Source organism: Cyanistes caeruleus, chromosome 1 (genome assembly GCF_971803275.1).
Source record: "Cyanistes caeruleus chromosome 1, bCyaCae1.hap1.1, whole genome shotgun sequence".
Lineage (NCBI taxonomy): Eukaryota > Metazoa > Chordata > Aves > Passeriformes > Paridae > Cyanistes > Cyanistes caeruleus.
Window position 1 is genome coordinate 110,432,886 of NC_141701.1, and position 12,087 is coordinate 110,444,972.

Genomic DNA, 12,087 nt, shown 5'->3' on the forward strand with positions numbered 1-12,087 from the left:
GGAATGGCCGAAGGCTTCTCCTCCATCAGCATCGCACCCCCCTCCGCACCCACCCCTCCTCCCGCGACAGCTGCCGGGGGTCCCTCGGTAGCGACGCTTTCCCTCAGCCAAGCTCCCCAGCAAGGACACTGCCGAGACACTGCTGCTGTTTTCTTCACCCATTTAAAGGTTGAGGAGCCCAAAGGCGCAAGGTAAGGGTAAGGCAAAAGAAGTGGTGCTGATGCAGAGGAATGTTTCATGCAGGTTTGCGCTCCCTACATTAACAAACGCAGACAGCTAGTGGAGGCTTCAGCTGCGTCCCCACACCACCAGTTTTCATTTACATAAGCAACGCCGCCTGCACAGGGAAGTCGTGGAGTCTTCCTCTCCAGAGACATTCCAAACCCACCTGGACGTGTTCCCTGTGTCACCGGCTCGAGGTGAGCCGGCCTTGGCAGGGTGTTGGACTGGATGATCTCCAGAGGTCCCTTCCAACCTTAACAATCTGTGATTCTGTGATATTCTTGAGGGGTGCACACTGAACAGGCATGGCAGAGGTTTGGGAATCACAGTTTTATTTACTCAAACTAGACAGTGCTAATACAGAAAATACCATGTTTTACAGCAGTCACCATGCCCAGCTCTGGAAATGGGCATATTACATCAGCACAGCAGCTACACATACCTGGCAGAAGTTTATAGAAAATATTGTATACAGAGAAGACATGGTCAGTCTGTTATTTTATCATTTGTTTATCTAGGCTGTCACACAGTGACATCAATTATATCTTACAACTCTCTGTACATCAAGAGAAAAAAAAAATACACTGTAGAGAAGATAAGCCAAATCTCAGTGATTTGACATCTTCCAGGTTGTCAACTTTTCTCATCCCCCACAGACTAACTGCAGGGGTTGCAAAGTACCATGAAAATAAATACTCTGTATGTTATAAAAGCTTCCAGTTTTGCATTGGATTGTCAAAGCTGTGAGAAGAAAAAACCCCAAAAAATTACAAGAGGCCAAGTCTCTCAATTTAGTCTCTTAATCAGCAGACAAACAAAACTACAGAATAAATGTGCTAATGTTCAAAGGAGACTCTGATTTCACTGGACCAATGCCTAGGTAGGCAAACAAGCCAGCCAAAAAGGCAATTAAAAATAAAACCCTTGGAAATATCAAACTAAAATGAATTCTTTAAGAATCTCTTGGTTGTAGTTAACCAGTTCACCTATAACAACCACTAGACATTGAAAGAAGGAAGCTATGATGGTTTGAATGAGATGCTTTGCTGAATGTTGTCTTCAGGCCTAGGCTTTTGGACTTAAGCTTTAAAACATGGAAGGAGTTAAAAAAATGCTACTTTTCTTTTTTTGTTAACTATAAAACAGAAACACCATAGCATTCACATAGGTTGGGCTTTAAAGCATTAAGGGAAGTAGCAGAGAAAAAGATTTAGCCTTGAGAGTTTTGAGTTTACTTTGCATCTAACAAATGTAGTCATGTATACATAAAACTTTTAAAAACAGATGTCCTGATCCTGCAGCCTTTACTCCTCAAAAGGCAACAGGTGCCAAAACTCATGAAGATGGCCTTTTTCTTTTAAAAAAGTCAGTAAACTGGACATGAAGCACAAATCTGCATGCAGCACTGTGTGACAATTACTGAAAGATAATTTCTAAATCTGCAATGTACTTGCAACATGTACTTCAGCATGTACTCAAGCTATACATACAAAAAGAAGTTACCAATGTCAGTGTGTCTTCAGACTGGAACTTATGTCTAATGGTTTACTGTAGATGCACAGCAAACTCATCTTTTCATGATAAATAAAGAAACTGCTGATCAGCACAGTGAGGAGAGGTATCTAAATCAAGGTGAATGGCCAAGCAAATGCAGAGGTAGTCTATGCAGAATTTATTTTCTCTGCTTTAATAGCAGCTTCAATCTCTTCCATGATTGGCACCGGGCCTGCATAGTTATTAGTTTCAATAGCTTCTAATTTCTCCTGATAATCAGTTGGCAAGCCATTCTGTTTTGCACCCATGCAGATAACCTATAATTAAAAGGAAAAAAAAAATAAAGCTTTCAGTAATAGAAAGGACAGACTCCTCCAAACAATCACTTGAGTAGGAAGAACCATTTAAGCTACCCAGAGAAATTATCTCCAATAGTGCTATTTGTACCTAAGGATAGCCAAAGGCTTCTGGGAGACCACTGAAGACCAGAACAGCATGAACAAAATTACTCTGAAAAGGCTTTTAACTACCCCTGAGATTCTGATGTGTTACTGAAGTGCACAAGACTCTCTAATTAAGCTGTTATTCAGTTATTCTGTTCTTTCTTTCAGACAGGATGCTAACTTCAATAATGTATGCAGCTTCTCACTCAGGTGTGACACCAAAGTTGGCTAAAGATTTAAAGGGTAGTTATTTTTAAAACTAAGCTGTCCAAAGGACAATGAGTACATACATAGGGTACAGGAATAACAGAAGCAGACACTTAACTCAGTGAACAAACACAGATTCCTTAGTTTGTTACTGCAGCTTTCCTTCCATATATAAAATAAACTGAAGTATTGATGCAGAAGAAAAGATGCAAGAGTGAGAGGAAACACAGCTTGAAGGAGACACCAGCAAGCCTGCATATAGAAATGAACATTCCAAATATGCTTTCATGCATTTAACAGCATGCATTTCAAGGATGAGGTGTTTAGAAAGAATGAATTTTGCCACAAAAAGTATGTAACAGTAGATGGATGTAGTTCAATCATTGTGTGCAGATGCAGTCATCTTTCAAGTTTTTAGCTCTCCTGCCTGGTTAACTTAGACAAACAAACAAACAAAAAACCCAAATAAACAACAACAACAACAAAAAATCTGGGGGCAGAGGAGAAGAACAGAACTAACAACTGCTCCTGACAGGACCAGGAAGGAATGATAAAGTTGCCAGTAGTAGAAGTCTGCACTTACAGCATACCAATGAGAGCTGCAGTACACAGCAGCAGACTATGAACTGACTCCCCGAAAAGCCCTAAAGATCTGCCTTGCCACAAGGTGGGTTGGCAGGGAAGAGGTTTGTGGAAAAGCAGAGCCTGCTTTCTCAGCAAGCCCTCTCTTCAGCAGTCCCACAGCAGCTGGCCTTAGCTGTCTTCCTGGAAGTCAATTCACAGGAGTAAGTTCCTCAGTTTGGAGAAGGAGGCACACCTGGGATTTAACAGACTCACTCCAGGTTTCTTTACTTCAGGTAGGAAAAGCCTGCCTGCAGTGATGTCTGTGTAGATGCACTAAAGCTGCACCACTCAAGACACACAGCCAAACCACCCCAGCCTGGGCCTGCACAGATCGCACAGGCTAAGCAGGTCAGGCCTGTCGTGTGAGTGGATGATGACTCTACAGAGTCAGCATTGCAGAGCAGTGTTGAAACACTTCTGCCTCACCAGCCATCAAGAAGGAACCCTGCAGTGCTCTACAATGCTGCTGGAGTCTTGTGATGTGCAGGTGATGTGTCTGGTAAAAGGATACAGGTGCACTCCTCTATTAAGTGATAGCAAGTACTTCCCAAGATAGTAAGGATAATCCATGTCCTGGAAACTACGAGCCAGGTGTTGTATTTTCCCCACAGAAGCTTCCCTCTGTCCTTTCAGTGGAGTACATTAATTTTTTAAACAGAATTGCTGCATATATTTGGGCAACACACTCTAGAAATCCTTGTGCCAATCATAACTAATTCACTAGTTAAACAGGAGCTTCCTTTAATGTATGACTAAACCAAAAACCCCAAACTGATTGAATAGGCCTGTAAGAGCTAGCTGTAAGATCTCCTGTGAGCAGCATTACAGCAGTACATTGCACAAGAAGTGTTATACCTTTACAGAAGTCATGCCTTCCATCCACTCTAATTAAAGTACTAATTAAAGTACTTTATTAAAATTAAAGTACTTATTAAATACCACAGAAGTACTGCAATATAAACTTCTGTACACTCTTCCAAAATCAAAGTGATGTAACACCTACCTTTTTATACTGTGGAGAAGGGGGACCAGAGACATAGTCCTTCATCTGGTAGCTTCGACAGGTCAGAACCTTTCCTGCTTGAGTGTGGACATTAACTTCTATTGGGACATAAATGCCATCCTCAACTCCCTCTTGCCTGTAAAATACATATATTCCTTTCATGTCAATAAAACAATCCATCTTTCAAACCAACCATGCAATTAAACATGTGGACTTACTATAACAGAATTCAAGGCAGGACACTAGTCTGTGCTTTAACATACTTAAACAAATAAAGCAAAACATATTTCAGTGTTTTTTGTGCAAACTTGTTTCATACAAAAAATACATTTCTAGAGAAGCAGTAGCATTTACTTTTATCATTTTAGCTCTGTAAGAAATATTGACTTCTGACTAACCTGTAAAGTCAGAATGAGAATACACCTAAACTAATTACTGTGGAAGACAGGTAGTCTGAAAGAGAAACACAAGCAAGATTACCAGAATTAATGCGCCAGACACGTGTTTCTTAACTGGCACTCAGAAAAAGAAACAATTGCAAAGTTTTAGCTTGCCCATTGTCTTGCATTTTAATAAGGGGAAACTTGCACAACTTGTGCAATGCACTTTCCAAAGAATAATCCAAGACACCTTTTACCTTTCACAAGGCATGCACATCAGTAATGAGCTAGGACAGGGCAAAAAAAACACTTTGGGTTTTTTTTTATTAGTAAAACCATGCTTCAAAAAACAAAACCTTAAAACCTCGGCTACTTATTGTCCTCTACCCACTGGCATTTAGCCACCAACAAAAATCTAAGGAAACAGTAAGAAGTAAATGAGAAGCTTAAGCAATACAAGGGACTTCATAGCACAATTAACTTTAGATGTACTTTAGCTTCAAGTTATAACATGGTTTTAACCCTGCTTGTTCAATATAAATTTGACAAATCATCTTTTTTTTCAAAGACTTGCTACCATTTCAAGTTATTAAATGTACATAATGTGGGCCATGTTAGGTAACTAGGTTAAGTGCAAGTACAGACTGGAAGCTAACTGCAGATTCAAGGCCAACAGACTACAAAATAAGTCATGTGGTTGTGTGAGAACAAGAAAACTGTTCAGTAACATCCATTGCTAGACTCTGAGGCAAAGTCATGATTTAATCTGTAACGTACAGATTTGTCAAGCACAGAGGACAAAAAACCCCACAGATGTGACTGTGAGACAAGAAAAAAATTAATTTGAAGTCAAAGAGTTCTGCCATCCAAGCAAAAGGTCCCTCTCTCATATTTGTTTTGTATATATTGCATTGTTTTGTATTTCAGCTAATTACATGCAGCCTCAATTATGCATTCTCTCCTCTGCTTCTGGGTAACAAAGCACAGACAACTTTACCCAGATTAGGAGGGGTTAAAAAAAAAAAAAGCTGCTTGCATGCAGCTGATACATTTGTAGGATCCCAAGACCTTTAGGGAGCAGGAGCACCTGCAAGCTCATTTGAGCAGGTTAGGAACGATTCTTAGAAGAGCTCTGTTGACTATGATTATAAAAGCCAAGAACACATCCCATTTCCAGTTCACCTCCATGGCATTAATGAAACAACTGGAAAAAAGTAATCTGTAGTGCTAATGTCCATGCTGCATATTTTGGTGGTGTTACAGTACTCAAGTCTCTAGTACCTTAGCAAGCATTGAAATTTATCCTGTCAAACAAATACCAGGGATCTGCAATCCTATGCTATGTCAACTGTAAACAATGTGTAAACACTTATGGAAACCAAAGTGCAAAATACTGTCTCCATGGAGAGGAAACACAAAAGCAGATGCTGTCAGACAGGATCATCATACTTAGGAAGTTTATGCTTCAGGAAAGCATGGTAAATCAGGAGTTTTAAGTAAAGGTCAGCAGAAGGGGCTCAGGATGTTTAAGTGCTACTGTAAGCAAGAGCAGAGGAACTCAAGAGATCATAAACAGGGACATGTGAAGCTGTCCTCAAGCACAAGCATGCCAACTAGATGCCCATGCCCTCTTGCTTGAGGCTAACACTCCCAGCCAGGACAAGAGTGCTCAGAATGGCCATTACCATAATGGTGCTAACAGAACCTCGTTTCTGTTGTATTTCAGGTTCACCATAGGCAACAGAAAGCACATTGCAACCAAGTTTCACCATCAGGGTTTTAAGGTGCTGTTTACACAATGAAAGTGCAAAAGTACCAGAGGCAGGGGAACAGTATTGAGGTAGTGTTTTCAGTGGGTTTACTATATCCTGCTCCCTAGTCCAGATTTCCACTGGAATTGTCAGTGATGAACTTGCTCTGAACAAACAATCCTTGCGTACCAGAAACACCATGCTGTGCAGGCACATCTCAAAAGCTGCAACAAGCACATGACAGCAGGCAAAGTTTTGGAGATTACATGCTAAGTCCTGCCTTAGACCCTAATAGTCATGCTATTCTTTGCTTTGTTCAACCAGCCTGGTCAGCCTGGTCTTTTTGACTTCAGCCTGGGAGCAATTTGCTCAGGGTTCCTTGAATATCTCTTAATTACCAGGTACATGTAGAACATTCTCCACCATGCACTGTAAAAGTGTAGTCAGGCTCTCCCATTCAAGGGGGGAAAAGGTAACACCCCAGCTCCCTGCTTGGATGTTCCTCAAGCTCATAAAAGTTTCCTTAGAGGAGAAGACATGTTAAATCACTTCCTGAAAAGGTCCCTTTGCCTGTATTAAAAGATCTCTCTTCTGCAGTCTTGTTCTTATCCCTTCCTTTTCTGCTACAACTCGAGTCTACAGATGTATACAGACAGACATTGATGTCAGTCTCAAAGGAAATTCTCCCTAAAGTAATGGGAAAAACACCATAGGACAAATACAGATTTTAGAATCTTATAAGAGACAGGAAATTGGGAAGACAGGTTAAAAAAAAAAAAGATCATGACTTATCAACTTCAAATCAAGGTCCACAGATTGTGTAGTAGTAGGGGTTTTTTTAGCTTGAAAACAAAGCTTTCTTAATCAGAAAATGTCAGAATCAGAAAGAAGTGTCAGAAGTCTGTACACATACTATGAAATAGAATTCACATATTAAAATCAAAAGCATCTTCTTGATTCCAACACCATAGCTTCCACACAGCTCTTTACCAAAAATCGACTCATTCTCAATTGCTCTCTAAAGTAGTAAAAGACAGCAAAAGTGAAGTCACCTACTTATCCAGTGAACTTAAATTGCAAGTGTTCATTTTCCACACTATTCCCCACACTTCGTCTCCAGGGCTCTGAGCAATGGTAGCTGTACCTCCATGCCAGACAGAACTTGTCCTGCCTTGATGATGGCCAAACTCAAGCTTAAAATCCTGCAAATGAAAGCAATGCAGAGAATAAATTTCCACTTAAAATAAGGGTTATTGACTATTCTTGACATGAAAGGAGCAGCCAAAGGACAGTAGTACATGTAGCCAGTTGGAGACACAGAAGGAAGAACAGACAGGTGCTACCTGGTGCCAAAACTTTTTCAGGATTTTGTGGTAAGACTTAAATGCTACTATGCAGAATCCTGGAAAATAGTAAAGGTAAAGAAATCTACAAGATGGTGAGCTTTGGGTCCTATCTTCATGCCAATAGCCTTTGGGTCCTATCAAGACCACCCAATTATAAAATACCATCCTTTTCATTTTTACAATTTTTTGTGCCATCTCATCACTCATCTGGAACATTCTTGGGTATTTTTAAGTCAAGGCATATATCTCCTTCAGTGAGCTTATTCAGGTTTTTGCAAGTAGAAATATTCTTTTAGAAAACAAGTATCACTTTTTCTTACAAGCAACATCAAATATTAGTATATATGAAAAAGTGAATAATGGGTTATTGAATGCTATCAATGTAATTTCTCACCTGATTCAATACACTCAGTATCCTCTCCTACTTATTAGCCAATTTGTGGATCCTTCCCTAGAAGTACAGGAGGAAACACCCTCCTCCCCCCCAGTCCAAACCATCAAGCTTTAAGGAAGACTACCTCCTTAACATCAATAAAATAAAACTCAAACCCATGCAGCCCCACAGATTTGCATATTTCTTACAAACATCATCTTGAAGCTATGATTTTGCTTTGAAACATACATGTGTACACACTAATACTCCTTCTGAGACACATCACTCTCTTGTAATATCCTAATAGATATAGGAAAAAAGCTGGAAAACAAATGAAACAGTTGGAGGCTTACACACAGAAAAAGAGCGCTCACATCAGAACACAAATCAATTTTTGTGTGTGTGCATAAGTGAGAGCAGCCTGGCAAAGCCACGCTTTTTACTCCATCCAGTCATCTTCCTGCCCCATAAAATGTCCCCTATTTAACCAATTTCACTAGAAAAAAGGTTTACTTAGATGCACCAAGTTATTTGCACAAAAGTCCAGTCAAGTCACAGACTGAAGTTACAAATGAGGACAAGTGATTGCAGGGCAGTCCCAAAGAAATACCTTAATAGAATCAAGTACTCTCACGCAGTCTTAAAAAAAAAAAAGGGGGGGAAAAACCCCACCAATTTTTACTTTATTCCTCCAGTTATATTTCCTTGGACCTGACCTCCACTGAATAGCTGCAAGGAGCTGTACAAAATCATCGGGCACCACCCAAAAACCAGCAGTGGAGATCGCAGAGAAACAGCAGTTCACTCTGGTTCTGGAAGCAGGAAACTAAGTTACACCATGTGTGCAACTGCATCAAGCACTGCTGTAAAGATGGGAAAAAACACAGTAGATACTTTTTTGGGTCAAGAGATTGGTCTTTGGTCCTTCTAAGTACCAGTGTAACACCCTGTCTGTGCTTGTTATTAACATCCCATTTATTAACAACTTTTGGCTGAAGACTAACAGAGCTTTAAAAAATAAAATTAGAGGGAAGTTTAGCAAAAGTTTAACTAAAGTTTTTACTTTAGTTTAGGATCCAAAACACTCTGGTAACAGGCTGTTTCTCCTTTTTTTAAGCCCAAGTGGCACTATCACAGAGCAATTAATAGGAATCAGCTCCAACCTTCCTGCAGTCCCTCACTCCCCAGCATCAGTGATTTTCCAGCTGGAAGCAAGGGGGTGAAGCCACCCGGTGTCAGCAGGGAACACAGCAATCGGTCAAAGGCCAGCTAGAGAAGGCAGCCAACCTGCAGTGGATCAAGATGTGCTTACTGGCTAACCTGGAAATGGACCTGAGAGCCGGGAGAGCTGAAGAAGATTGCTTTTATTCAAACATAAGCACACACTACTAGAGCCTTTCTCCCTGCCTTCAAGGTCTGATCCTGCAAGGTTCTGGGCTCTCAGCATGTTCAGTGGAGGGGTAGCTGTAAGTTCCTCACACTTCACAGAAGCAGGTCTCAGCTGTCAGGTTGGCAGTCCTAAGAGACACCAAGTATCTGACTATGGTGAGTTCATTAATGACAAGTTTTTGTAATTTCTTCATACACTCTAACAGATCATTTCCTGCCAGTTACCCCAAAAGAACCTTCAAGTCATTAAGTGGTATCAATTGATGCTCTGCTCCTCCAAGCATCCTTCCAGTTGCACAGATCTGTACATCAACAGCTTTAACGACCACAAGCTCATGTTTCCAAGCCTACACCAAAGCCAAGCTGATACAACAATATTTAATAACCCTGGCAGGGAGAGAATTGCCCTGTAGGGTGTATGAAGGTGTCAGCTGCAGATGTGCAGAGCTGAGTGAAAGCTCCCATCTACCGATCACACAGTGCAGGGAGAGCTCCTCGCCTGGACCCGGGACACCTCCCACTAGACTGGTTTGCTCTAAGCCCCATCCAAGCTGGTCTTGAACATTACCAGGGATGGGGCGTCCACAGCTTCTTTGGGCAACCTGTTCCAGTGCCTCACCGCCCTTACTGAAAAGCATTTCTTCCTGCTACGTTACATTTCAAAGTCCGTAGTGCTTTACACACTGGGCCATGGGTCATGGCTGGCAGCCTGGAAGGTTAAGCCCTGTCAGATAACCCCACAGCAGTGGGACTACCACAAACATTCCTTCTGCCAGGGCAGCCCTGGCCCTGGCTCAAAAAGCACAGGATAGCCAGGGTTGGAAGGGACCTCCCGAGATCACCTGTCCAATCCCTCCTGCCAAGACAGGGTCACCTCAAGCAGATGACACAGGAACGCGTCCAGGTGGGTTTGGAATGTCTCTGGAGAGGGATATTCCACAACCTCCCTAGGCAGCCTGTTCAGTGCTCTGCCTCCCTCAACGTAAAATAGTTACTCCTCATGCTGAGCTGAAACTTCCTCCGTTTTAGTTTACGTCCATGGCTCCTTGTCCTGTCCCTAGGCAACACGGTACAGAACCTGGCACCATCGTCCTGACGAGGACCCCCCGCCTGATCCATGCTGGGGCCTCCGCCGTGCGAGGGACGGACGGGCTGCAGCACCGGCCCGCAGGCAGCCGTGGGGCCATGCGGCTCCTCGGCGACACTCGGGCTCCCCGCAGGCGTGTCGGGCTCCCCGCAGGCGTGTCGGGCTCCCCGCAGGCGTGTCGGGCTCCCCCGCAGGCGTGTCGGGCTCCCTCGGCCCCCCCGCGGCCCCGCCAGCCGCCCCCTCACGCACCTGCAGGCGCGCCAGGGCGCAGAGCGCGGCCGAGGGGTTGCGCAGCAGCAGCCGCTCCCGCAGCAGGTTGCTGCCGTACGCGTAGTACAGGAACCAGCAGCCGCCCTCGTCGCCCGGCTCCATCGGCCCGGCGCGGCCCGGTACGGCGTGAACCCGCCGCCGCTTTAACACCGCCCTCCCGCTCCGCCTTCCACGCTGCTTCCGCCGCCGCGGAGCGGGGCCGTGAGGCGGAGCGGGGCCGTGAGGCGGAGCGGGGCCGTGAGGCGGAGCGGGGCCGTGAGGCGGAGCGGGGCCGTGAGGCGGAGCGGGGCCGTGAGGCGGAGCAGCAGCAGCAGCGCCAGTGGAAGGCGGCAGGCGGGCTCCCGGCAGTGGAGCAGTGACGCGGGAGGAGCGCTCCGCCCCTCCCTCCATCCATCCATCCATCCATCCGTCCATCGATCCATCCATCCATCCATCCATCCGTCCAGGCGGGAGCGGGGAACGGCGCTGGGCACGAACCCCCGCGGCTGTCAGGGCTGCGGGGCACAAACCCAGCCGTGAGCTCGGGCGCTCAGTCTCCTCGTTCAGCTGGCTTAACTCATAACACTGAAGTCTCGGTTTGAACAGCATGGAAAAGAACCCAAGTTTTAGGAGAAAACTTTCACCTTGCACCTCAAAATCTACATGCTTTTTGAAAAATCATCACAATTGTTAAAACTCTTGAGTGTTGAGAAAAAAGGGCTTTTTGGTTTGTGGTGTTTTGTTGGGTTTTTTTGTTTTGTTTTGGTTTTGCTTTGGGGGGTTTTGTGGGGTTTTGGTTTGGTTTGGTTTGGGGTTTTTTTTGTGTGTAGAATATCGAAAGTTCCAATAATTTTAAAAGCGTTATGAAAAGTTACTTGGCTTTCTTTTATAAGAATGTCATTTTGATGCAAAAGAGTAGCAATTGCTACATGCTTCATTATAATCCCTAGGTAAGATTATTTTTCCCTCCACCTCAGCTCTCAAGGAGCAGCTCAGAGAAAGCCCTAACAGGCAGCACAGCACACAGTGATGCCTGGAAAACCTGCCTGTTCCAACATCTCAGCTGCTTCCATCCTCTGTGGGGAGGAGTAGGCTGTCAGCGAGCAGGGCCTGCAGTCCCTAGTACCGAAAAGAGCATCCTGGCCACCTCTGAGATAAACAGTGACGATTTGTAAGTACATTCCCATGAGAAGCAAAGCAGTGCAGCTTTTCACAGCTGGGAGTGCTCAGAGCAGAGTAAGATGGGAATGTGCAAAGGTAAAAGGCGAGAAGATGCTGGTGTGTGGGCAGGCAGAGCTGCACACCCATGCACAGAGGCACTTCCTCTCCTTCCCTGACATAAGCAATGCTGGGATGGGACAGGAGGAGCCCTTATTGAATATATACATAAATATAACACATGTTATGTGTTATGGCTGTAATTAAAAAAGCCATAATCGTTAATGGTGAGATACCACTCATTAATGCAGTTAAAGTGCAAGTTGGCTTCCTGAGCAGAGGCAGCTGCTGCAGGATTTAG

The 12,087-nt window shown here is 43.9% G+C and overlaps 1 protein-coding gene across 2 annotated transcripts; it reads right to left on the bottom strand.

The window, feature by feature from the left end:
* Window positions 1–537: 537 nt before the first annotated feature.
* On the bottom strand, window positions 538–11,177 carry GGCT (gamma-glutamylcyclotransferase). 2 transcript variants are annotated; one of them, XM_086850085.1, is made up of 4 exons: window positions 10,569–11,177; window positions 7,181–7,326; window positions 3,994–4,129; window positions 538–2,033 (listed from the first exon to the last, which is right to left on the bottom strand). In XM_086850085.1, the coding sequence occupies exons 1-4, from the start codon at window positions 11,175–11,177 to the stop codon at window positions 1,884–1,886; spliced, it is 1,041 nt and encodes a 346-aa protein (XP_086706211.1). In that variant the 3' UTR covers window positions 538–1,883. The 2 variants fall into 2 exon arrangements, with proteins under 2 accessions (XP_086706211.1, XP_086706215.1); XM_086850089.1 differs by lacking the exon at window positions 3,994–4,129 and having other exon boundaries at window positions 626–2,033; window positions 10,569–10,779.
* Between the last annotated feature and the right edge of the window lie 910 nt (window positions 11,178–12,087).

Bases quoted from the DNA above. Each gene is read 5' to 3' on its own strand.
- GGCT (XM_086850085.1), bottom strand. From the start codon at position 11,177: ATGCTGTTCAAACCGAGACTTCAGTGTTATGAGTTAAGCCAGCTGAAC. The intron at 7,327-10,568 runs GTGCGTGAGGGG...TTTCATTTGCAG, and splicing joins GCGCCCTGGCGCGCCTGCAG to GATTTTAAGCTTGAGTTTGG. The intron at 2,034-3,993 runs GTAGGTGTTACA...TTTTAATTATAG, and splicing joins CTTCTCCACAGTATAAAAAG to GTTATCTGCATGGGTGCAAA.